The following is a 26,996-nucleotide window of genomic DNA, read 5'->3' on the forward strand; positions in this document are numbered from 1 at the left end:
GACTCCAAGGTACTTGAGAAGCTAAACAACATGCCGACAGTGGCAATCATGAAAGAGATAGCTGCGGACATAAAAGAATCATTCGCCTCCGCCATAGCAGACCTCAGAGAAGATGTGACGCAGATTCACTCTAGACTATCCTCTCTAGAGAAGGAGGGAAAGGACACTCGTACACAAGTAAGCGACTTACAAACCAAATCAGAAAAGCAAGATAATAGGATGTTCGAATTCCAGCAAAAGCTGGAGGATTTAGATAACAGAGGACGTCGCAACAACATCAGGCTAAGGGGCATTCCAGAGGTGGTATCCCAAGAATCCCTTCTTGAGGCGGTAACCGCCATCTTTAACCAACTCCTAGAAAGGCCCAAAGACAGCCCCATAGCAATTGAAAGAGCGCACCGCGCACTTCGCCCAAAGGGACGAGAAGAAGGCCCTCCGCGCGACATAATCTGCTGCCTATCGAGCTTCTCGCTGAAAGAAGAAATCATGAGGAAAGCTAGACAGCAAGATGAGATTTACTTTAATGATGTCACCATCCAGCTTTATCAGGACCTGTCGATCATCACCTTGCAGACTAGGAGAGCACTGAAGCCATTACTACAGACCCTAAGAGAGAACGGCATTGTATATCGCTGGCGCTTTCCCTTTTGCTTACAAGCAACAAAGGGCTCGATTACTGCTAACCTGAGGCACCCCTTAGACCTGGAATACTTCTGCCGGGCACTCCATATCCCTACGGTTGACCTACCTGACTGGCAACACCTCACAAACGGAGACGGACCTCCGACCTTGACGGCGGCCGACCGTATAGGGTCTGCGAGGAGACGTGACCGCACCTTGAGCAACTCCAGTGATCAACAACAGGCCCGCAGGAGACGCTTCAGTCAAGCCTCGGAACCTGCTGAAGATGATTTACAGGAGAACAACCCAAGGTCCGCATCTGAGGAGAGTGACGCCGATCAAGGCCCTGACCCACAAGACAACGCTGATGGGTGACTTTTTCCTGTTCTTCATCCCGGTACCCTGGTGAACCTTTAGGCCGTCTCATGGCTTCACTTGCATATTTAACCCCCGAGGTGTCTCACCAGGCCAAGGCTCACTTTTTTCTTTTTCTTTTTTTTTTTTTTTTTTTTTTTTTTTTTTTTAGCACCATATTCCGCTTAACAGATATGATAGTTATATAGTCTTTTTGTACTCCCCCCGTATACTTACCATCCCAGGACAGCAGAACTGGGCTACCCATAAAGAGCCAAACAATGTTATACCTACCTGGCCTAAGGCGCAAACTACATTATATTTGTCATACTACTATGCACCCCCTGTCTATATGTGTGTCACAATGTTATATACTTAAAGGTTCAAAGGTTAACTTAGTTTATAGTTTTTCGTAGTTGGTTAATTATTGGATACATACTAATAATTATTGGATATATACTAACCATCTATCCAAGCTTTAATAATGTACTTTCCTCCTCTCAGGGCGCGTACTTTCTCATTTGGTGCTAATTATAAACTTGGAAGATGTCCAGACCAGCAACTACGGACGATCTCAATATTAAGAGATCCCTACTCTTGGCTCTGCTAGACCCTGGGTTCCCCGGGAATAAAATTACTTAAGGCGCACCCCTCATACGCACCCTGAAACCAGGAAATTGTGGTGGGTTGACACAGGATAATTTCTGGAGCTCCAACGACTCGATCCTTGTCATCTTAACCCCCACACAGTGTATACAACTGCACTGACCTTCAATCGGTTAACTAACTAGACAGGTCACTAGTTGATCTGTCTACACCGTAATTGCTCTCATTCACAGTTGAAAGCACATAAGATTTTACTGGTATTTAATTCACGCTAATTTGTGCTTGTGCTTATGTCAACTATTTCTCCTTCATTTTCTATTTCTACTTTCACTCTTTGTTCTATCCTCTTTCTCTCTTTCTCCTTCAGTAGTGAAGAGGCGATTAAGTGGAGTGGCAGCTTAATAGGTCCCTACACAATGTCCTCACAAAAGGACTCAGTCCTCTGGACGGTTACATCCCACAATGTCAATGGGCTTAATACTCCTGAAAGGCGTTCAGCTTTTCTACATTTTCTTCAAAGCCAAAATATCATGATCGCCATGATTCAGGAAACGCATTTCTCCAACCGACATACACCCTACTTAAGGGATAAAAACTATACCAGAAGCTACCACTCCACTTCTCCAGCAGGTAAAACCAGAGGAGTATCAATCATTCTACATAAAAGGTGTGAACTACAGGTAAAAGACCACCTAGCAGACCCGGAGGGTAGATTTATATTTGCCAATTGTACATTAGGTAATAGGGATATCACTTTAGCCTCGGTCTATGCGCCCAATGAAAAACAAGAGTCTTTCCTAACTACTACTGCTAACAAATTACTAGACTATGCTAAAGGCATGATCATTTGGGGAGATGATTTGAATATACCTCTGCACCCGCTACTTGACACCTCAAATGGCAAAACTCAACTCCCCTACAAAATGATAAAAAGGGTTAAAGATAAGCTACATGACCTCTCCTTGGTAGATGTATGGAGGACTCTGAATCCCCAGGGCAAAGATTTTACATATTATTCTGCCCCACACAGGAAATATTCACGCATTGATCATCTGCAAATTACCCAACTCGACATAGAATATGTTACAAAAGCATATATAGGCTCTATAGCCTTCTCTGATCACGCGCCAGTGTTTCTAAAGCTTAAAATTCCCTTTCTAAAAACTTCCCAATTTAACTGGAAACTAAACCCAGAGCTTCTGGAAGATTTAGAGTCCTCCAGTGAGATCACCAAGATCCTATCAGATTACATGAAACATAACTTAACATGCGAAGCTTCGCCCCTCGCCATCTGGGAAGCCCATAAAGTGGTTGTAAGGGGAGAACTTATTAAGCTGGGAGCGCGAAAAAAAAGAGAAAAATATCTTCGAGTACAGACTCTACTAAAAGAAATTGCGCATTTAGAACAAGCTCACCAAATGAACCCTAGGGAAGACACCCTAACCACCCTCCAACATAAAAGACAAGACCTCAAACAGGTTTTAGAGAGGAAAGCACAATCCTCTATCCTCCAATCAGAAAAAGCTCTCTACGAATGGGATAACAAAATAGGTACCTTTTTAGCAAGAAAACTTAAACGCAGGAGGGCTAGACAACTAATATCAATAATTACCAACCCCAAAGGTCAGAACCATGTCACTACCCCGGCAATCTTAGAAGCCTTCCGCAATTACTACCTGGGCCTTTATAACCTTCACTCAGCTAGTAAAGATACACCTCCACAAGCGGATAAAAATAGGCTGATCCAGGAGTACCTACAAAAATACGGATTCAGCCCGTTAAAAACGGATGTGGTGAAAGAACTAGAACTCCCAATAGACCAAGGGGAATTCCTGAGCATTGTTAAAAATCTAAAATCAGGGAAGAGCCCGGGGCCAGATGGGCTGACTGCCCAGTACTACAAGCTTTTTGCCAAGGCCTTGGCACCTTGCTTCACTAAGGCCTTCAATAGTGTATCGGACCAAACTGTCCCCTCAATGCAGCTCCTTGAAGCTCATGTGACGGTAATTCATAAAGAAGGAAAAGATCCTGCTCTCTGTAACAACTACAGACCAATCTCGCTTCTCAATTGCGATATCAAGATATTTGCCAAGGCCTTGGCAAACAGAATTACACCACTCCTTCCACAGCTTATCCATCAAGACCAGGTCGGTTTTGTCCCTGGGAGGGAAGGCAGGGACAACACGGCAAAAGCTATAGGGATTCAGTACTGGCTTTCTCGGCATCGGTCGGAGGGCTTTTTGCTCTCGACCGATGCCGAGAAGGCATTTGATAGGGTCTCCTGGAACTATATTAAGGCGGTACTTGCCAATCTAGGACTGGGCACACAGCTCACTTCTTGGATTAACTTGCTTTACAATAATCCATCAGCAAAAGTAAAGGCGAACCTCTCTTTCTCAAAGTCTTTCCCTATCTCAAATGGCACTAGGCAGGGGTGTCCCCTATCCCCCTTAATTTATATTCTCTGCTTGGAGCCCTTTCTAAATCAGGTTAGATCGAATGCTGACATTCAGGGCATCAAGATTGGTCGAGATGAGTATAAAATAGCAGTTTTCGCTGACGACATGTTATTTTTCTTGTCAAAACCCCCAACCACTCTCCCGAACCTGATACAAGCTCTCCACAATTTTGGTCTAATATCCAATCTAAAAATCAACTATGACAAATCCTTTGCACTCAACATTACCCTTAAAGCAGAAACAGTGACGATTTGTAGAGAGAGATTCCCCTTTAAATGGGAGTCTAAAGCAATCCCATACCTCGGCATCAAATTACCTGCGAATCTAGATAACCTCTTTGACTTCAACTATGGCCCCCTCAAAGACAAAATTCAAAAAGAACTAACTGACTGGAACAAGCTCAAAGGTCTGTCTTGGTTTGGGAGGATGGCATCTATCAAGATGACAATCCTTCCACAACTCTTATACCTTTTCCAGACGGTTCCTGTCCACCTACCCCCAACCTTTCTGAAAAATCTGCAAACTTCACTCAACCAATTCATATGGGGATATAAAAAAGTAAGGCTTAGCAACAGCACTCTTTCTTTACCCTTAGATAGAGGCGGCTCAGGCCTCCCTAATCTAAGATTATACCACCTTGCCTCACACCTAGTACGAATTATTGACTGGACATCCCCACTAGACCAGAAGGATTGGGTTAAGATAGAGCAGGAGATTATAGGCACTTAAATCGGGGGCTTCCCATGGATACCATCCATCCCCACCAGAGGTAATAAACTAGACCACCCTCTCATAGTAACAACAAAACGAGCCTTTTTGACATGTTGCAAAAAATATAAAATCTCCCTCTTAAACGGGCCTATGACCCCACTGGTAGGACACCCTCTCTTTACTCCAGGCAACGATTCAGCTTACCTTAGAACCTGGGCAAAGATACAACCCCCCAGGGTACACCAATTTATGGCAGCTGGAAAACTCAAAACCCGGGAAAACATAACACACCCTACTTCAGACCAATCCCTGCCTTATTGGACGTTTTTCCAGATCCGTCACTTCTTAGAGACACCTGCTCTTAAGCAGGGAGCAACCTACAATCTCACACAATTTGACCAAAGATGTGAATCAAAAACTGTGAAGCGTCACATGCTTTCATGGAACTACAATCTTTTGTTATATGCACAATCTCCATTGACTCCTATTTTCAGGAAAAAGTGGGACAAACTTCTAGGTTCACCCTTATCAGAAGATCAATGGATCACTATATATTCCAATACACATAAATCCTCTAGAAATACAAGAACTAGGGAACAGAACTACAAACTTCTCACCCTATGGTATAGAACCCCGGAAATTTTAAGCAAATTTATGCCCAATGTGCCTAACACTTGCTGGCGTTGTGAGAAAGGCCCTGGCAACTTACTCCACTTGATGTTTGACTGCCCTCTAATAAACAGATTCTGGAAGGACGTCCACAGGCTCACCCAACAAATCTCGAGTTGTACTATGCCTTATAGCCCAGATGTCTTTCTTCTACACAATTCAACCTATTCCCCTGCCCAGTATAAGAAATCTATAGTCCCTCACATGATCTCAGCAGCCAGAGCAACTATACCAGCACTCTGGAAAACAAAACTTGTTCCTACCCTGAAACAGTGGTTTTTCAGAATTGAAAAGGTGAGAGAGTTGGAAGAACAGATCTTCATAGCCCAGGAGCAGATTGACAAAATCTCCAAAATATGGGCCTGTTGGTACGAGTTCAAAGATTCTGATGAGTACAAAGGTATAATGTTATAACCTGACCTCAATCCCAGAGTCTTATCTCCGGAATACCTGTCGCATTTAAAGTACCACACTCCACTCTCCACTTTATAGCCTACTACACACCTACCTACTCACTACTTTTCTCTCTTTCTCTTTTTCTCTCTTCTCTTCCTCTCCTCTCTTTCCATTTTCCTCTTATCCCTATCTTTTCTTTCTCTTTTTTTTTCCCTTTTCTCCTCTTCTCCTCTTCGCTGTACTCTAACTCTAGCAGCTTGTTTTAAAAGAGGAGTGCCATCCTAACTAACAAAAATGGAACTTGTAAACGATCCCATTTGAATGGCTAACTAACTGTGTTATATATAAATAATTTTCCTGCTTTAACATGTACACTGTCATAAACTGTTTGCAAGTCTTGTTCAATAAAATATATTGGAAAAGAAAATTAGAACACACAAAAGAAGAGAAGGAGCCCACTATAGTTTAGTATGTTACCAGTAATATAAGAAATAATTTTAAAACAAGGGGGTACTCACAAACCCAGGTTGCCAAGGAGCCACTACCTACAGCGCGTATGGGGATTGGGGAACACATGTCCGGCATTCAGGTTGATGACAGGTCCCTCAAGTATGTGGTCTCTCCCTCTAAAAAACTAGAGACAACTGTCTCCACCTTTCTCAAGAGGGTGACATGTGGTACAGCGATTTGAGAGGCGCCCAGATGGTATAAAAAGGTTATTGGTAAGGGTAGCTTACCTAATGAAGATTCTAGCCTAATATAATCGAAAGAAGAATTAATTGTACAAAAAGACAACACGTTTCATGGTCTACAATCCCACTTCCTCAGGTCAATGACGTGCCTGAATCGCAGTGAACGGAGCTAGGAATGGAGCTAGTAGCTGCAGGGATGTTGAGGAAACTTCATTTCTGCTTGACCCCTACATTTACTGTTTGGACAAAATCAGCTGAAGGCCTTTGGTGTGTATGGATCAGGAACCAATCAAGCAAGAGCATCAACATATTACATCTTCATGCATCTTCCTTCATTATGCATCAGTTAACGCAGGGTGTTTTTTAATTGGTAAAAGGTCCTTTCAAAGTATGGAAACCTTGGGCAAGTCTCCCTAACACTGCTACTGCCTATAGAGCACATCCTGGTGGCTGCAGCTCTGGCGCTTTGAGTCCGCCAGGAGAAAAGCGCAATATAAATGTTCTGTGTTTGTTTGTTTGTTTATTACCCTCATCCTTGTTCATTTAAAGGGGAACTTCAGCCTAAACAAACATACTGTCATTAAGTTACATTAGTTATGTTAATTAGAATAGATAGGTAATATCATTTTTTACCCACCCTGTTTTAAAAGAACAGGCAAATGTTTGTGATTCACGGGGGCTGCCATCTTTGTCATGGGGGCAGCCATCTTTTTGGTTGAAAGGAGGTGACAAGGAGCAGAAGACACAGTTCCAACTGTCCTGTTTCCTGATAACCCCTCCCAGCTGCACACGCTAGGCTTCAAATGTCAAATTCAAAATGTAAAAAAAAATAATTTGCACCAAAACAGCAGAACGAGAGCAACACCATCAGAAATCCCATCATGCTTTGCACAGCATCAGGGGAAAAAAGCCCGGGCAGTTTTCTTCTGTGCAGCTAAAAATGAGGCTTGGATAAGAGAAACAAAGTTCTGATGCTTTGATACTGTTAATGAAACACCAGGCCTTTTCAGTGCTGCTGAGTCGATTTTTAGTCCGGAGGTTCACTTTAAGGAGGTAAATTCTAGCCAGGCTTTGAAATCAACATTTTTGTTTTGTGTGCTTCCAGGTCCATCACAATTGCTCCTGTATTGAAGCAATGGGCTTTGCCGCTGTGAAATCCTCTGTAAAGCTGGGGACGTGTCCTCGTGGGGACAGCTGCTCAAGGATGTTTTTATTTTACGCCATCTTACAGTTCTTCTCAACGTTTGTGTTTTCAATAGGAGGATCTGCAGCATATGTCATTGTCTTCTGGTGAGTCCGCAGGTTTCATTTGTGACTTTGACTATACTGTGTAAAGGTTCTATCTATGCTTAAAGAGGAACTCTACTGAAAATAATGTAATAAAAAAAGTGCTTCATTTTTACCATAATTATGTATAAATGATTTAGTCAGTGTTTGCTCATTGTAAAATCTTTCCTTTCCCTGATTCACATTCTGACATGTATTACATGGTGACATTGTTACTGTGGGCATGTTATGTAGCTGTTTCTAGCTGTTCTGGCTGTTAGACAGCTCTAAACAGCCATTTCCTGTCTGTGAACATTGTTACATTGTGGCAATTTGCCAGGAGTACCGCGGTATTCAGAGCCTCTAGTGGGAGTGGTTTCAGCACAAAATCAGTCACACAGCGCCCCCTGATGGTCTGTTTGTGAAAATCATTCTATTTCTCATGTAAAAGGGGGTATCAGCTACTGATTGGGATAAAGTTCAATTCTTGGTTGGAGTTTCTCTTTAAGGGATCTTTCGATATTTACAAAATACTGGAGTATCACGCAGGGGAGTAATAATCAACCGTGATCACGGGGAGGGGGGCTCTTTACCCACCCGCTCCCCTCCCTCATGCAGAGTGGCATGAGGAGCAGTGTGATATTTACCTGATCCAGCACTAAGGGTGTCCTCCATACATCACAGCCCTCTCTACCACCATCCGCCAGCTCTTGATCCCATGACTGTTGTGAGTCACGTGATCGGGAGCCGGCTAATGGCAACAGAGAGTATGCAGCTGTGATGCATGGAGGAGACAATTGGAAATTTGAAGACCTGCCAGAAGTTCAGAGCCACTGGTGGAGACAGAGAAGAAGCCGTAACCGTAACTGGTGAATATAACTTCTTACTGCCGCCCACTAGGCAGCCAAAGGAGAGGTGCTGGCAAAGGTTTATGTTGCACAGCAGTCTTCAAACAAAACATTTTGTTTGAAGCTGCTAATGGGTTAAAATCAATATAGGCTGCTGTCCATGTGCATGCAGGGGAAAAACCAGATAGCAAGCAACAAAAATACGCATCCGGCATCCAAGTTCCTATAGCATGGCTAGATGGATTCGGATGCGTTCTTGCAATACTGCAGTTGCTGGCGTGCATCAGTGGAAGCAGGCTCTAATACTTTAAGCGCGTTATTCTGCTTACTGCAGTTTACTAGAAACACTGCAGGGTACAATGGGGTGTATTTTCTAGAGGGCTTTTAGGTTCCTTTCACTGATAAATCACAGGCTAATTCTGCCAATACTACTTCCTGTACTGCAGGGTGGTCGGTCCGGAGCTGAAGTCGCTGGCGATGGGTGTCTATGTTTTACTGGTGAGAACGCTGGGTGTGTATCATTAATTATTACCTATTTTATGACTTCTCGGCTATAAGGCTGCTTGCTGCTCATCTGGTCTATTCTCCATTCTACAGGTGGGATTCTGGCACCAATTTACTTTGGCGCACTGATAGACAGAACGTGCCTAAAATGGGGGACAAAGATCTGCGGAGGAAAAGGGGCTTGTCGGATGTACGATGCCGAATCCTTCCGGTGAGCAGTTCCACAGATCCGTGATATATTTGTTATCAGTGTTGCTTGCAAATTGTCACCAAAGTAATATTCAAAAATGCTGCTTTCGATTTTGAGAAATGTTCGCAAAAAATAGGCTTGTATGCAAATTTTACCGCAAAAATATGAAAAATCTTTCTTTTTACCGCAAAAATCCTGAAAAGCACAGCAACACTGAAAAACAATACAGGTCCTTCTAAAAAAATGTGCATATTGTGATAAAGTTCATTATTTTCTGTAATGTACTGATAAACATTACACTTTCATATATTTTAGATTCATTACACACAACTGAAGTAGTTCAAGCCTTTTATTGTTTTAATATTGATGATTTTGGCATACAGCTTATGAAAACCCAAAATTCCTATCTCAAAAAATTAGCATATTTCATCCGACCAATAAAAGAAAAGTGTTTTTAAAACAAAAAAAGTCAGCCTTCAAATAATTATGTTCAGTTATGCACTCAATACTTGGTCGGGAATTCGTTTGCAGAAATGACTGCTTCAATGCGGCGTGGCATGGAGGCAATCAGCCTGTGGCACTGCTCAGGTCAATGGAGGCCCAGGATGCATCGATAGCGACCTTAAGCTCATCCAGAGTGTTGGGTCTTGCGTCTCTCAACTTTCTCTTCACAATATCCCACAGATTCTCTATGGGGTTCAGGTCAGGAGAGTTGGCAGGCCAATTGAGCACAGTAATAGCATGGTCAGTAAACCATTTACCAGTGGTTTTGGCACTGTGAGCAGGTGCAAGGTCGTGCTGAAAAATGAAATCTTCATCTCCATAAAGCTTTTCAGCAGATGGAAGCATGAAGTGCTCCAAAATCTCCTGATAGCTAGCTGCATTGACCCTGCCCTTGATAAAACATCGTGGACCAACACCAGAAGCTGACATGGCACCCCAGACCATCACTGACTGTGGGTACTTGACACTGGACTTCAGGCATTTTGGCATTTCCCTCTCCCCAGTCTTCCTCCAGACTCTGGCACCTTGCTTTCCGAATGACATGCAAAAGTTGCTTTCATCCGAAAAAAAGTACTTTGGACCACTGAGCAACAGTCCAGTAGAGTTGGGCCGAACGGTTCGCCTGCGAACGGTTCCATGCGAACTTCAGTGGTTCGCGTCCCGCAGGCGAAGTTTTGCGGCAGTTCGGTTCGCCCCATAATGCACCATGAGGGTCAACTTTGACCCTCTACATCACAGTCAGCAGTCCCAGTGTAGCCAATTAGGCTACACTAGCCCCTGGAGCCACTCCCCCCCTAATAAAAGGCAGGCAGCGGCGGCCATTAAGCTCACTCGTGTGCCTGCGTTAGTGAGAGTAGGGCGAGCTGCTGCAGACTGTCTCTCATAGGGAAAGATTAGTTAGGCTTAGCTTGTTCCTGGCTGCATACCTGTTCTGTTCAGTGAGCCCGCCATACCTGTTCTGTTCAGTGAGCCCACTGGATACCTGCATACCTGCTCAGTGAACCTGCCACTGCATACCTGTTCTGTGAACCCACCACTGCATACCTGTACTGTGAACCCACCACTGCATACCTGTTCAGTGAACCCACCACTGCATACCTGTTCAGTGAACCTGCCACTGCATACCTGTTCTGTGAACCCACCCCTGCATACCTGTTCAGTGAACCCACCACTGCATACCTGTTCAGTGAACCCACCACTGCATACCTGTTCAGTGAACCTGCCACTGCATACCTGTTCTGTTCAGTGAACCTGCCACTGTATACCTGTTCTGTTCAGTGAACCCGCCACTGTATACCTGTTCAGTGAACCTGCCACTGCATACCTGTTCTGTTCAGTGAACCCGCCACTGTATACCTGTTCAGTGAACCCGCCACTGCATACCTGTTCAGTGAACCTGCCACTGCATACCTGTTCAGTGAATCCACCACTGCATACCTGTTCAGTGAACCCACCACTGCATACCTGTTCAGTGAACCTGCCACTGCATACCTGTTCTGTTCAGTGAACTTGCCACTGTATACCTGTTCTGTTCAGTGAACCCGCCACTGCATAACTGTTCTGTTCAGTGAACCCGCCACTATATTCCTGTTCAGTGAACCCGCCACTGCATACCTGTTGTGATCAGTGAACCCGCCACTGCATACCTGTTGTGTTCAGTGAACCCGCCACTGTATACCTGTTCTGTTCAGTGAACCTGCCACTGTATACCTGTTCTGTTCAGTGAACCCGCCACTGTATACCTGTTCAGTTAACCCGCCACTGCATACCTGTTGTGTTCAGTGAACCCGCCACTGTATACCTGTTCTGTTCAGTGAACCTGCCACTGTATACCTGTTCTGTTCAGTGAACGCGCCACTGCATACCTGTTCTGTTCAGTGAACCTGCCACTGTATACCTGTTCTGTTCAGTGAACCCGCCACTGTATACCTGTTCAGTTAACCCGCCACTGCATACCTGTTGTGTTCAGTGAACCCGCCACTGTATACCTGTTCTGTTCAGTGAACCTGCCACTGCATACCTGTTCTGTTCAGTGAACCCGCCACTGCATACCTGTTCTGTTCAGTGAACCCGCCACTGTATACCTGTTCAGTTAACCCGCCACTGCATACCTGTTGTGTTCAGTGAACCCGCCACTGTATACCTGTTCTGTTCAGTGAACCTGCCACTGTATACCTGTTCTGTTCAGTGAACCCGCCACTGCATACCTGTTCTGTTCAGTGAACCTGCCACTGTATACCTGTTCTGTTCAGTGAACCCGCCACTGTATACCTGTTCAGTTAACCCGCCACTGCATACCTGTTGTGTTCAGTGAACCCACCACTGCATACCTGTTCTGTTCAGTGAACCCGCCACTGCATACCTGTTCTGTTCAGTGAACCCGCCACTGCATACCTGTTCTGTTCAGTGAACCCGCCACTGTATACCTGTTCAGTTAACCCGCCACTGCATACCTGTTGTGTTCAGTGAACCCGCCACTGTGTATACCTGTTCAGTGAACCTGCCACTGCATACCTGTTCTGTGAACCCGCCACTGCATACCTGTTGTGTTCAGTGAACCCGCCACTGCATACCTGTTCAGTGAACCCGCCACTGCATACCTGTTCTGTTCAGTGAACCCGCCACTGCATACCTGTTCTGTTCAGTGAACCCACCGCATCAGTGCGCATACCTGTGCAGTTAAGTGAACCCACCTACCTACGTGAGTGCACGCAGTGTGATATACCACTCTGTGCATACCCGATATGGACAAACAGGTAGAGGAAGAGGTAGTGCCAGAGCCAGAGGAAGGCCACCCGGAAGGTCTGTGCGAGGTTGTGTAAATGTAATTTCGTGTGGACCTGGCCCACAGTACAGTGCTCGAAAGAAGGCACGTCCCATCACCTCCCAAGATTGTCAGGACGTGGTTGAGTATTTAGCGACACAGAACACCTCATCTAGCTCAGCCACCAGCGCTACTACTAGCACCACTTCCGCTGCATTTGACACTTCGCAAGAATTATTTAGTGGTGAAATCACTGATGCACAGCCATTGTTGTTACAGCCAGATGAATTTTCACCAGCTCATATGTCTGAGTTACGCAGCAACACTATGGATGTAACGTGTAAGGAGGATGAAGGACCTACTGATGGTGCATGTTTGGATTTTTCTGAGGCAAGCGAAGCTGGGCAGGATGATTACGATGATGACGATGATACGGATCCTCTGTATGTTCCCAATAGAGGAGATGAAGAGGGGGACAGTTCAGAGGGGGAGTCAGAGAGTAGTAGGAGGAGAGAAGTTGCTGAAAGAAGCTGGGGCAGCTCTTCGTCAGAAACAGCTGGTGGCATTGTCCGGCACCATGTATCGCCACCTATGTACAGCCAGCCAACTTGCCCTTCAGCATCAGCTGCTGAGGCCCCCATAGTGCCCAAATCCCAGGGTGGCTCAGCGCGGTGTGGAAATTTTTTAATGTGTGTGCCTCAGATCGGAGCAAAGCCATCTGTTCGCTCTGCCAACAAAAATTGAGCCGTGGAAAGGCCAACACTCACGTAGGGACAAGTGCCTTACGAAGGCACCTGGAGAAAAGGCACAAACAGCAATGGGATGGCCACCTGAGCAAAAGCAGCAGCAGCACACAAAAGAAAAGTCACCCTCCTTCTCCTCTTCCTCTTTCAGGTGCATCATCTGCTTCTGCCGCTTTCTCCCTTGCACCTTCACAGGCACCCTCCTCCACTCCGCCTCTGCCCTTGAGCGCTTCCTGCTCCTCTGCCCACAGCAGCAGTCAGGTGTCCGTGAAGGAAATGTTTGAGCGGAAGAAGCCAATTTCGGCCAGTCACCCCCTTGCCCGGCGTCTGACAGCTGGCGTGGCGGAACTGTTAGCTCGCCAGCTGTTACCATACCGGCTGGTGGACTCTGAGGCCTTCCGTAAATTTTTGGCCATCGGGACACCGCAGTGGAAGATGCCAGGCCGCACTTATTTTTCTAGAAAGGCCATACCCCAACTGCACCGTGAAGTTGAGAGGCAAGTGGTGTCATCTCTTGCGAAGAGCGTTGGGTCAAGGGTACACCTGACCACGGATGCCTGGTCTGCCAAGCACGGGCAGGGCCGCTACATTACGTACACAGCCCATTGGGTCAACCTGGTGAACGATGGCAAGCAGGGCGCAGCGGACCAAATTGTGACACCTCCATGGCTTGCAGGCAGGCCTCCTGCCACCTCCTCTCCTCCTGCTACATGCTCTTCGCTGTCCTCCTCCTCCTTGGCTGAGTGGCAGTTCTCCTCTCCAGCTACACAGCCCCAGCTCTGCAGGGCCTATGCTGCATGCCAGGTACGACGGTGTCACGCCATCTTAGACATGTCTTGCCTCAAAGCGGAGAGTCACACTGGAGCAGCTCTCCTGGCTGCTCTTAAGAAACAGGTGGATGAGTGGCTGACCCCGCACCACCTGGAGATAGGCAACGTGGTGTGCGACAACGGCAGCAATCTGCTTGCCGCTTTGCATATGGGGAAGCTGACACACATACCCTGCATGGCACATGTCATGAATCTAGTTTTTCAAAGATTTGTGTCAAAGTACCCTGGCTTAGCAGATGTCCTGAAGCAGGCCAGGAAGTTCTGTGGGCATTTGAGGCGGTCTTACACAGCCATGGCACGCTTTGTGGAAATTCAGCGGAAAAACAACTTGCCGGTGAGACGCCTGATTTGCGATAGCCCGACTCGCTGGAATTCGACCCTGCTCATGTTCTCCCGCCTGCTAGAACAGAAGAAAGCCATCACCCAGTACCTCTACAACTACAGTAGAATGAAACAGTCTGGGAAGATGGGGATGTTCTGGCCCGACAACTGGACACTGATGAGAAATGCATGCAGGCTCATGCGGCCGTTTGAGGAGGTGACCAACCTGTTGAGCCGCAGTGAAGGCACCATCAGCGACTTGATTCCCTACGCTTACTTCTTGGAGCGTGCTGTGCGTAGAGTGGCGGATGAAGCTGAGAATGAGCGTGACCAGGAACAGTTACGGCAGGAACAGGCATGGGACCAATTTTCATCAGACCCAGCTGTTTCCTCAACACCTGCGGCAGCACAGAGGGGGGAGGAGGAGGAAGAAGAAAAGTCGTGTGCAGAAGACGAGTCAGACTCAGAGGATGATGAGCAAGGTGTTTCTTTGGGGGAGGAGGAGGAGGAGGGGACGGCGGCAGGAGAACAACCGCAGCAGGCGTCGCAGGTGGCTTGTGCTGCTCAACCTTCCCGTGGTATTGTTCGTGGCTGGGGGGAGGAGGTTGACTTACGTGACGTCACTGAGGAAGAGCAAGAGGAGATGCATGGTACATCTGGATCCGACTTTGTGCAGATGTCGTCTTTTATGCTGTCCTGCCTGTTGAGGGACCCCCATATAAAAAACCTCAAGGGGAATGAGCTGTACTGGGTGGCCACACTACTAGACCCTCGGTACAGGCACAAAGTGGCGGACCTGTTACCAATTCACCTGAAGGTGGAAAGGATGCACCACATGCAGAACAAGCTGTCAACTATGCTTTACAATGCCTTTAAGGGTGATGTGACAGCACAACGCCAGCAAGGTACCACTGCCACTAATCCTCCTCCCGTGTCCACGCAGTCAAAGACAGGACGCTCCAGCGATCTCATGGTGATGTCGGACATGCGGACGTTCTTTAGTCCAACACCTCGCCGTAGCCCTTCCGGATCCACCCTCCACCAACGCCTGGAACGGCAGGTAGCCGACCACCTGGCCTTAAGTGTGGATGTAGACACTGCTGTGAACAGCGATGAGGAACCCTTGAACTACTGGGTGCGCAGGCTTGACCTGTGGCCAGAGCTGTCCCAATTTGCCATCCAACTTCTCTCCTGCCCTGCCGCAAGCGTCCTGTCAGAAAGGACCTTCAGCGCAGCTGGAGGCATTGTCACTGAGAAGAGAAGTCGCCTAAGTCACAAAACTGTTAAGTACCTCACCTTTATCAAAATGAATGAGGCATGGATCCCGGAGGGCTGCTGCCCGCCCCAAGACTAAGTCAGTCCCCGCACACACAGCATCTCTGCCTGCACGCCGTGTGACTGGCTGCCTGGCCTGCCCCAAGAAGACTAAGTCGCTCCCAGTCCCTCCACACAGCATGTCTGCCTGCAGGCCGTTTGACTACCTTCTCCGCCACCACCAACAGGGTCCGGGACTCCAGGCGGATTGCTGAATTTTTTAAGCCGCTGCTAGCAGCGGCCGCTGTAATAATTTTTCTGGTGCGTGTACATGACTGCCTAATTTTTCTGGCTGCACTGCGGGCAGCTGCAACAACAAAAGAAAAGGCATGTACATGCGCCCATTCCCCTTCGTGATCATTACCTTGCCGTGGTGAAGGGGCTTGCGTATCACAATGAAGCAATGACCGGCGCCTACGCCTAGATGAGTGTCTCGGGGGGCACACCCACGATAATAAGGTCGTTGCCTCGTTGTGGTCAGACCAAATTTGATCAGCTGGACAGTCACTGTTCTGTCATTCACCTACATCAGCCAGGCGACCATATGGGCTGTAAAGCCACCAAAACCTGCACTCTCGCCATGGTGCGCACCAGTCCAGCACGGCCGTCACTACACAAACAGCTGTTTGCGGTGCGTTACACGGTGAGTTTGGTGTGTCAGTGTGAAGCAGTACCTTAATTACACTACCTGATTGATGTATACACATGCAAGATGTTTTAAAGCACTTTAGGCCTGTCATTTAGCATTCAATGTGATTTCTGCCTTTAAAACGCTGCTTTGCGTCAAATCCAGATTTTTCCCGGGGACTTTTGGCATGTATCCCACTCCTCCACCTGGGGGTCCAGGTGTTAGACCCCTTGAAACATCTTTTCCATCACTTTTGTGGCCGGCATAATTTTTTTTTTCAAAGTTCGCATTCCCATTGAAGTCTATTGCGGTTCGCGAACTTTTACGCGAACCGAACCTTCCGCGGAAGTTCGCGAACCCGGTTCGTGAACCGAAAATCGGAGGTTCGGCCCCACTCTACAGTCCAGTGCTGCTTCTCTGTAGCCCAGGTCAGGCGCTTCTGCCGCTGTTTCTGGTTCAAAAGTTGCTTGACCTGGGGAATGCGGCACCTGTAGTCCATTTCCTGCACACGCCTGTACACGGTGGCTCTGGATGTTTCTACTCCAGACTCAGTCCACTGCTTTCGCAGGTCCCCCAAGGTCTGGAATCGGTCCTTCTCCACAATCTTCCTCAGAGTTCGGTCGCCTCTTCTCGTTGTGCAGCGTTTTCTGACACACTTTTTCCTTCCCACAGACTTCCCCCTGAGGTGCCTTGATACAGCACTCTGGGAACAGCTTATTCCTTCAGAAATTTCTTTCTGTGTCTTAGGGCCCGTTTCCACTACACGCAGATTCTGCATGCAGAAAACTGACTCCAATGAATGCCTATGGGCCTGTGTCCACTGAACGCGATTTTTCTGATGCAGATTTCCCATAGGCATTCATTGGAGTCAGTTTTCTGCATGCAGAATCTGCGTGTAGTGGAAACAAGCCCTTACCTTCTTGCTTGAGGGTGTCAATGATGGCCTTCTGGACAGCAGTCAGGTCGGCAGTCTTACCCATGATTGCAGTTTTGAGTAATGAACCAGGCTGGGAGTTTTCAAAAGCCTCAGGAATCTTTTGCAGATGTTTAGAGTTAATTAGTTGATTCAGATGATTAGGTTAATAGCTCGTTTTAGAGAACCTTTTCATAATATGCTAATTTTTTGAGATAGGAATTTTGGGTTTTCATGAGCTATATGCCAAAATCATCAATAGTAAAACAATAAAAGGCTTGAACTACTTCAGTTGTGTGTAATGAATCTAAAATATATGAAAGTCTAATGTTTATCAGTACATTACAGAAAATAATGAACTTTATCACAATATGCTAATTTTTTGAGAAGGAGCTGTATTTGTACCATGATAATTTTTACCTAAAAAAAAACAACGTTTTTCCTGTATAAATTCGGGATTGGAATTTTCATTTGAATATCAAATTTAACATTATTTTTGTGAAAATTAATGTGAAAAGAATATTGGAAATTTCACTCATAACTGTTAACCACGAAAAGACCGACCAATTGGCAAGGACACGGTGGCAGCCCCTGTACTGCCTAACGCCGATCGTGCAGTCTTGGGGGCGGAGTTTGCAGGGGATCACGTGCGCCAATGCGACTGTTAGACGGCGACTGTTAGACGGCGAAACTGCCGACTATTTATTTAGTACAGTGCTGCGATCTACGGCAGCGCTGTACTGGGGACAGCTGTGTGACACGGCGTTCCGCCTTGGAGACACTGCAGTGATCGGCTGTCAGATGCTAATGCCTATGTAAAAACATAGTTCAAAACTCTAAATTTTCTCCACATGCTATGTGGTTTTCTGTACAGTTGGATTGTAAAAATGTGAACAGTTGATTAAATCTGAGTAAAATATTTGGGGCTAGTCTAAGGCCCGATCCGCCCATGATGCCAAGTGAGGCGACTTCCTCAGGTGGCAGAAGTCTGGGGTCAGCAGCAGGCAGAAACAGGAAGTGAAGAGAGTGCCTGGCCAAACCTATACTGGGGGCAACTGTACCTGGCTAACCTATACTGGGGGCAACTGTACCTAGCTACCAATACTGGGGGCACCTATACCTGGCTACCTACCTATACTGAGGGTGTTTTTCAGGGGCTCACCACAGCTATAACGTGTGGTGCAAATTGACGAGTGCTGTGCCATCATTCCAATCCAGGGGGAGGGCGCATCCTCACAAGTTTGCCTCAGACAGCAAAAAGTCTAGAACCGGCCCTGGCTAGTCTAGTTTAGGGGACCCAGCGGGGACCCCCATAGACTAGTGCCGCACACTCACTTTGCAAACAAATTTCGGTGCTCTGGCATCATTAATTTTAAGAAAAATGACATAGATCCAGCGCCCATCTTGCCTCGTCACTCTGAGCCGTTCCTAGATCCTGATTGGTTGCTTTGTTGATGAGTAGAAAAAAATCCTTGTGACAGAACGTGTGCCACCACTCCACCCAGTGGTGGAAAAGAATATAGCATTTAAAGTGGAACTGTAGATACATTTCAAACACACTGTTTCACTTACCTGGGGCTTCTGCAAGCCCCCAGCAGCTGTCCTGTTCCACGCCGCTCCTCCACCAGCCTCCGATCTCCCGCAGCCAGCTACTTTCGGTTTCGCCGCCAGGCCACTGTGCCTGCGCAGCTCTGGCCACACGTATCCTTTCTTCGCTTTCCAGTCTGCAATAGCGCAATTGCAGAGGGGAACGTGAAGAAAAGATATGCTTGGCAGGGCTGTGCTGACCTCGACTTACAAGTTGAGGAATGGAACTGAGGGTCGTAGAGGACCGGTGCGGGACAGGACAGCTGCTGGGGGCTTGCAGAAGTCCCAGGTAACTGAAACAGTGTGTTTGAAATGTATCTACAGTTCCGCTTTAAGTATATAACATTCAGTTATAATTAATATTAAGGTTTTTTTATTCATTTATTTGAATTATTCAAATAACTTGCTTTACTAGAGTCATTGTCCCCTTGCCTGCTCAGTTCACTCGCTTGCTGGAGGGGGAGCTCTGAGAGGAGAGCCCGAGGTGAGAGGGGGGGGGACTGACCCCCCCTCCCCGCCGATGTTCAATGCTCTCCCCTCATGCTGCGACCCCTCCTGCCCCCTCCCCCCAAAACAGCCCAGAGCGGGGGGATGCAAATTTTTGCAGGGGGGCCCTAGTTAAGCCCCTGTGCATTACCTATGCATGGCATGCACGGTGGGGGTCTGTTACAGTGCGATTTGGCAGCTCTAGCACAAATTAACCTGATGGGAAATCCCATTCGTCGTGTGTTCCCGGACACATTACATCACAAAACATGGGAAGGAATTCTCAACTGTTAAGGGCAACATAAAAGTCAATGGTCTTTCATGTTACCATGCCTGTCACACACAAGTGTGAAAGGGCCCTTACTAAGATTTAGCAGAGTGTTAATGGCTGATACAGGTTTTCCTACAATGTACTCGTGTGAGACCCAGTGACCCAGTGAAGTGGACCAGAATTCGTGCACAGGACAGAAGGAAAATATATAGAGAAATGCACCCTGTCAGGGACAGGCCGAGGCAGAGGCGACAGAGGCTTCAGCCTCAGCGCGCAGTGCAGGAGGGGGAGCACAACTCACTCAGCTATCATTGCCCTATTGTGTTTTAAGCAGAGAGAAATAAAAAATAGGATACATAGCAGAGACTGTAAGCCAGGTAACTAGAGGCCTGGGTGCCTCTTACTCTAATAGCAATCAGAGTGTGACGACTGGGGGTGGGAGGGATGGAGGGGCGCACTTTGGTGTCTCAGCCTTGGGTGCCGGTCGGAGGACCTTGTCCCGGCTTTGCACCCTGTGTGTATTTAGAGTAGAGTTAAACCTAATTCTCCCTCATCTGTGTCTAATCACAAGTTGTAATTTGATCTATCCCCTGAGTCAAAAGACTGCTGTGGCAGAGATGGCAGATAAGGCCATTTGAAAGCACAGGATGTTAAAGGGAACCTAAACTGAGAAGGATATGGATTTTTCCTTTTAAATTAATACCAGTTGCCTGACTCTCCTGCTGATCCTGTGTCTCTAATACTTTTAGCCACAGCCCCTCAACAAGCATGCAGATCAGGTGCTCTGACTGAAGTCACACTGGATTAGCTGCATGCTTGTTTCAGGTCTGTGATTCAGCCTCTGCTGCAGCCACAGAGAACTGCAGGACTGACAAGCAACTGGTATTGTTTAAAAGGAAACATCCAAATGCCTCTCAGTTTAGGTTCCCTTTAACAATATGTCTGCTTCCATGAAAGCAGGAAATAGAAACACTGGAGAATTATTTTAGGATGTGTACCAGCTGTAACAAAGAATTAAAGGTTATTATGCTGCTGCGTATCTCTTAGTTCAGGTCCGCTTTAAAGGGATCTGAGCATACTCTTAGGCCACATACACACATCAGACCATAGTCTTTTGAAAATGAAAGATCACAGACCAATCTTACCACCCTTAGTATGAGAGCCATGCTCTACACAGTCTTTTCTATGGAGCTGAACTCCACATCAGAAAAAAATCTTTGCAAGATGCTGCACAGTGCACACACAGATGCTGTACAGACACAAAAGATCAGTATCTGCAAAAGATCTGTTCCTGCCAAAAATCCAATTTCGTGTACCGCATGCGAAAACCGAGTTTCGTGTTCCGAATTTTCGTGTTCCGAGTGCATTTCTATTGAATTAAATAGTGTTAACTTCTGCGGTTAATTGTAAAGCCCCCGTACATGCTATCATCACCAAATTTGGCATGTATGTTAAGCAGATGAGTAGGAACATGGTAAAAAAAAATTTGTGAAAAGAGCTTATAGTTTTTGAGCAAATCGATTTCAAAGTTTCATAAGAAAAATGTTTTTTAAACTGTGTAAAATGACACTGCTGCAGAGCAGGTTACTGCATTCCGAGTTCTGTATACATATTGTATACATTTCATGAAAACAGACAGCGTGGGGACCCCCCTCCCAAGCCTCCTTAACCCCTTGTCCCCCATGCAGGCTGGGATAGCCAGAATGCGGAGCCCCGGCCACGTGGGGCTTCGCACCCTGAGCTATACCAGCCTGCATGGTCCATGGTATGGGGGGGGGGGGCTCTGGAGGAGAGGGGCGGCCAACCTCCCCCTCTCCCCCAGAGCCCTTGTCCAATCCATGGACAAGGGGCTCTTCCCCACCTCCGGTGCCCCAGGAGGAGGTGGGGGCCGCCGACGTCCTGGGGGGTTCATGGTGCCAAGCGGACCCCGGAAGCCGCCCCCTCCCCAGGAGAAATGAGTATAGGGGTACATGGTACCCCTTACCCATTTCAGCAGAGTTAAAAAAAGAAATAAAAACACGACAACGAAAAAAGTCCTTTATTGTTCTAAATTAACCAGGGATACTTACCTTGCAATAATCTCACGCCAGTAACCTCAGGAGTGGTCCCACGCCAGTATCCTCTTAGGACATCTCACCACCCTCCCACACTGACTAACTCCCACCACTGAATGGTCACAGTCAGCCTCTGCATCTGTATAGCAGAGGCTGAGAACACGAAAATTTTGCCTTTAAAACAAGAAATTTCGGCAAACAGTGATGCAATCAAAATGGCCACTGGGAAATCCCCGATCGCTGGAGGCCACACCAGAGTGGCGAAACCAGTGATTTTTCACATAGATGGTGGGTCCAGGTGACCAGAGCAGGAGGTGCCCTAATCCCCTGGACCCACCCATTCATGTGAAATAACGCGTATTCTGACACTCTGAGGTGGCCTCCGGGGAACGGGGATTCCCCAGCAGCCATTTTGTTTATGACACTGTTTGCCGAAAATTCTTGTTTTAGCAAACAATTTTCGTGTTTCTAGCTTATGCAATACAGATTGCAGAGGCTGTCTACAGCCATTCATCCCCAGGAGTTCTGCAGGATCGGCAGGTGCGCGGGATCTCCTAAGAGGATAGAGGGGGGCACAGCGCAGGAAGGTGGGAAAGTGGGCACAGAGTGGCGGGGAGGAGTGGAAGCCTTCCCCCCTCCCTCACCTAGGGTCAACCTTCCGTGCTCCCCCTCCAAAATTGCAGCCAGCAGCGGCAGCGAGCGGAAATTACTTACCGAGAGAAGAGCTCTGTGTGCGGCTGCTGGTCTGGTCTCCTGCATTGCATTGTCCAATTATGCTCTCACAGGAAGTACTGCGAGAGCGTGATTGGACAGTGTCAGTCAGGGGAGGACTGGCCAGGGGGGAAGAGGGGAGATTTCCCCCCAGGCTGCCTCTCCTTTAATGATTTAGGGCTGGCCGATCCACCAACTGCTTTGATAATTATCCAATCTGAAAATGTGTGCCGTCACAAGCATGCTCAATCAACAATTTGACTTATTTTGGGTGGAAAGTAGTTGAATGTATCAATCTGAGATGCTGGTAAATCTCTGGCCGATGTATTCGTTAAGTGCGATAATAACAAACTATGTACGCAATGGAAACCCCTGCGTTTTCCCTCAAAATCTATTATGTACCCCACGGTGCCTGTGCATTTATACTTTACCTGTCATGCTGTCCCTCTAGTATCCTTGCTGTATTTCTGCATTGGCATGACCATGTGACTACCGGTATATAGCACGTGGGGCGCATGTGACGTCATTTGGGCTGGGGCTGACATGAAACCGGGCCTCTAGTTTGTGTTTTCCCTCCAGGCCAAAAGGTCCCAGTCCTCCCCTGGTGTCAGTGCAGAATACCAGACCAGCGGCACACAGAGCTATCGCTCGCAGTAAGCCGTTCCGCTGGCTGGCTGAAATTCTGGAGGTGGGGGGGAGTGCGCAAGGGGGGGGGGGGGCCCTAGGTGAGGGAGGGGAGGCTTCCCCCCCTCCCTGCCGCTCTGTGCCCACTTTCCCACCTTCCTGCGCTGTGCCCCCCTCTATTCTCTTAGGAGGTCCCGCGCACCTGCCGATCCTGCAGAACTCCTGGGGATGAATGGCTGTAGACAGCCTCTGCAATCTGTATTGCATAAACTAGAAACACGAAAATTGTTTGCTAAAACAAGAATTTTCGGCAAACAGTGTCATAAACAAAATGGCTGCTGGGGAATCCCCGTTTCCCGGAGGCCACCTCAAAGTGTCAGAATACGCGTTATTTCACATGAATGGGTGGGTCCAGGGGATTAGGGCACCTCCTGCTCTGGTCACCTGGACCCACCATCTATGTGAAAAATCATTGGTTTCGCCACTCTAGTGTGGCCTCCAGCGATCAGGGATTTCCCAGTGGCCATTTTGATTGCATCACTGTTTGCCGAAATTTCTTGTTTTAAAGGCAAAATTTTCGTGTTCTCAGCCTCTGCTATACAGATGCAGAGGCTGACTGTGACCATTCAGTGGTGGGAGTTAGTCAGTGTGGGAGGGTGGTGAGATGTCCTAAGAGGATACTGGCGTGGGACCACTCCTGAGGTTACTGGCGTGAGATTATCCCAAGGTAAGTATCCCTGGTTAATTTAGAACAATAAAGGACTTTTTTCGTTGTCGTGTTTTTATTTCTTTTTTTAACTCTGCTGAAATGAGTAAGAGGTACCGTGTACCTCTATACTCATTTCTCCTGGGGAGGGGGCGGCTTCCGGGGTCTGCTTGTTAAAGGGGAACCCCGGATGGCACCATGAACCCCCCAGGACGTCGGCGGCCCCCACCTCCTCCTGGGGCACCGGAGGTGGGGAAGAGCCCCTTGTCCATGGATTGGACAAGGGCTCTGGGGGAGAGGGGGAGGTTGGCCGCCCCTCTCCTCCAGAGCCCCCCCCATACCATGGACCATGCAGGCTGGTATAGCTCAGGGTGCGAAGCCCCACGTGGCCGGGGCTCCGCATTCTGGCTATCCCAGCCTGCATGGGGGACAAGGGGTTAAGGAGGGTTGGGAGGGGGGACCCCACGCTGTCTGTTTTCATGAAATGTACACAATATGTATACAGAACTCGGAATGCAGTAACCTGCTCTGCAGCAGTGTCATTTTACACAGTTTAAAAAACATTTTTCCTATGAAACTTTTAAATTGTTTATTTCAAAAACTGTAAGCTCTTTTCACAAAATTTTTTTTTACCATGTTCCTACTCATCTGCTTAATATACAGTACATGCCAAATTTGGTGATGATAGCATGTACGGGGGCTTCACAATTCACCACGGAATTTAGCACAATTGACTTCAATGAATTTTCGAGTTTCGAGTGCTTACTCGGAACTGCCAAATTCCGATGGCAAACTCGAAATTCGGAATCCGAGAGCTCAGCCCTGGTGAACACTTCCTATAAAACATTCGTGTTCACTAGTGCCATCTAGTGGCCAAAAAAAGTAAAATTACACATATAGACATACATACACATACACTTATAATTAAATATTAATAAAATGAATAACTTATACTTCCAAAGCCCCCACACACTCAAAAAAAAAAAAACAACCTTGTAAAACAAACAAACACAGAACATTTATATCACGCTTTTCTCCTGCCGGACTCAAAGCGCCAGAGCTGCAGCCACTAGGACACGCTCTATAGGCAGTAGCAGTGTTAGGGAGACTTGCCTAAGGTCTCCTACTGAATAGGTGCTGGCTTACTGAACAGGCAGAGCCGAGGTTTGAACCCTGGTCTCCTGTGTCAGAGGCAGAGCCCTTAACCATTACACTATCCAGCCCCTAAAAGAAAAATATCAGTTTAAAAAAAATATAAATAGTTGCCTTAGGGACTCACCTTTTTTAATCTATGTTTGAGGGTAAATTACTATTACATTACTACATAGGGGCTTGTAATTATAGACCGGACAAAAAACAAAAAAAAACAAAACAAAAACTGTGCACTGTGCAAATATGGCTGTGCTTATGCTGTACACCGAAGCCACTCGCGCATAAGCGGCTCCATGCTACTGCGCAGGTATGGCCGTTTCATGCAGGTTCAAATCAACCATGATCATGCATGAAGAGGAGCATGGTTGTGATCATAAAGGAGGTCCCAGGCAGTGGTGGTCTCCAGGAGGATTTGGGAAGCCTCTGAAAGTATCTAATACTTTTCATTAGCATCACCTCGGGTTCTCTTCAACCCATTAGCAACTTCAATAGAGTTATCTCATTTGAGATAAGTGCACTGCTTTTGACTTCAGTCGGCAGAACTTGTTGTGCTGTAAATTCTTGGAATGCTTTGATGTCTCTCTATTAACAGAAAATATAGAAACTGAAAGCAGAAGTCCTCTTTTATTGTCTCACGCTGCTCCCTAGTGACAAGTGGCCATAAATACACATTACAGCAGTACTAATTAGAAGCAGAGAAATGTAACAAATAAGAAATAAAAAAAATGTGCTAAAAATTGGCATAGAGCACATGTAAGCCTTTAAATAAATTGGCTGCTAAAGGGTTAAGCAGCCCCAAAATATGGATTTCTAATTCTCATTAGGTGGTGTATGGATGGAGGGACCTATGATACACAATGCTATGTTTTTGGTTTGCAGATGGTAACGCTACATTCTGTGTTTTCCCTTTTCCAGAAACACCTTCCTGGGTCTCAAAGTGGGCATCAGAGCTACAACCGTTTTCCTAATCTTCTGGTTTATACGTATGGTTAAGAAGAGAATGTCTGTAAAGTCTCCTAAAAATGGGGTGCAAAAAAGAGCTGGCAGCACAACGAAAGATGGCCACCCGGAAGAGGCAACCAGAGAGGAATGTACAGCTTTGGGGGAAGAGAAGGAGACCTGCATGTAACAGGGCCCATAATCCCGGAACACAATTCCCCCCAGACCACCCCCCATCCCCAGACACAAAACATCTTTGCCCACAACTACGGCTGCACTGTATAACGGTATGAAACAAATATACCCCTCCCCGTTCTTGAATATACTTCACCAGTCTCCATAAGACATCAGTAATCTAAAGATTTGAAAGAAAGAGAGGTATTTGTTCTTTAGAAAAATACTCAAATTATAGTGGGGAAAATGTATCATGATGGGCGCTCTGTGGGTCGGCCACATGGACTAGAACTTCACAAATAACAGAAGATACTTCTTCATATGAGAGGGCAGATTATGAAACTATTCATAGAATGTGATGTGTTGTCTGACCACTAGAGGAGGCATGCACAGAACACTCAGTGGACAACTGGGGACATTAATAAGAACAGCACGGGCCTATATAAGACACTACTCATATACCTAGTAGCCTGTGATTTATTATGTGCAACTAGGTAACCTTCCTACTTTTTTGCAAACCAAGGAAATTTACTGATTTTCAGTGGGGCTCGAAATGGCCTTTGTTGACTTCGAGTGGTTTCTATTACAACTTCATGCACTTTTGATTGAACAGTAATCGAAATTACAAATGGAATCATATTTCCGATTCGAATTCGATTACAAGTCAGAAAATTACGCGGAGTATTCCAAATTACAAGTCAAAATTACGACTGTATTTATCTTGCTTGCAAACCCTTTTATAAATGCATACATGCTATAAATAACAAAATATATATATGTTAAAACTCTAAAAATGATATATGTGTGACTGTCTATAATAAATATATACTACTCAAATGAATAAAATCATCACAAAAATAAGACATCCTAGATCTGAATGAATTAAACATTCTTATTAAATACTTCATTCTCTACATATTTGAATGTGCTGAAAACAAAACTGATCAATGGAAATCAAA

The 26,996-nt window shown here is 46.6% G+C and overlaps 1 protein-coding gene across 1 annotated transcript in view; it reads left to right on the top strand.

Annotated features, from left to right (window-relative positions):
• Positions 1–26,785, top strand: part of LOC137562413 (solute carrier organic anion transporter family member 1B3-like) — a 79,966-nt gene extending 53,181 nt beyond the window's left edge. The window contains exons 11-14 of the mRNA XM_068273754.1: positions 7,614–7,798; positions 9,069–9,133; positions 9,220–9,337; positions 25,840–26,785. Coding sequence (XP_068129855.1) covers positions 7,614–7,798; positions 9,069–9,133; positions 9,220–9,337; positions 25,840–26,053 — 582 coding nt within the window. The 3' untranslated portion in view covers positions 26,054–26,785. The remainder of the gene's footprint in view (positions 1–7,613; positions 7,799–9,068; positions 9,134–9,219; positions 9,338–25,839) is intronic.
• The last annotated feature ends 211 nt before the right edge of the window (positions 26,786–26,996 follow it).

The sequence above is a fragment of the Hyperolius riggenbachi genome, chromosome 3, assembly GCF_040937935.1.
Source record: "Hyperolius riggenbachi isolate aHypRig1 chromosome 3, aHypRig1.pri, whole genome shotgun sequence".
NCBI lineage: Eukaryota > Metazoa > Chordata > Amphibia > Anura > Hyperoliidae > Hyperolius > Hyperolius riggenbachi.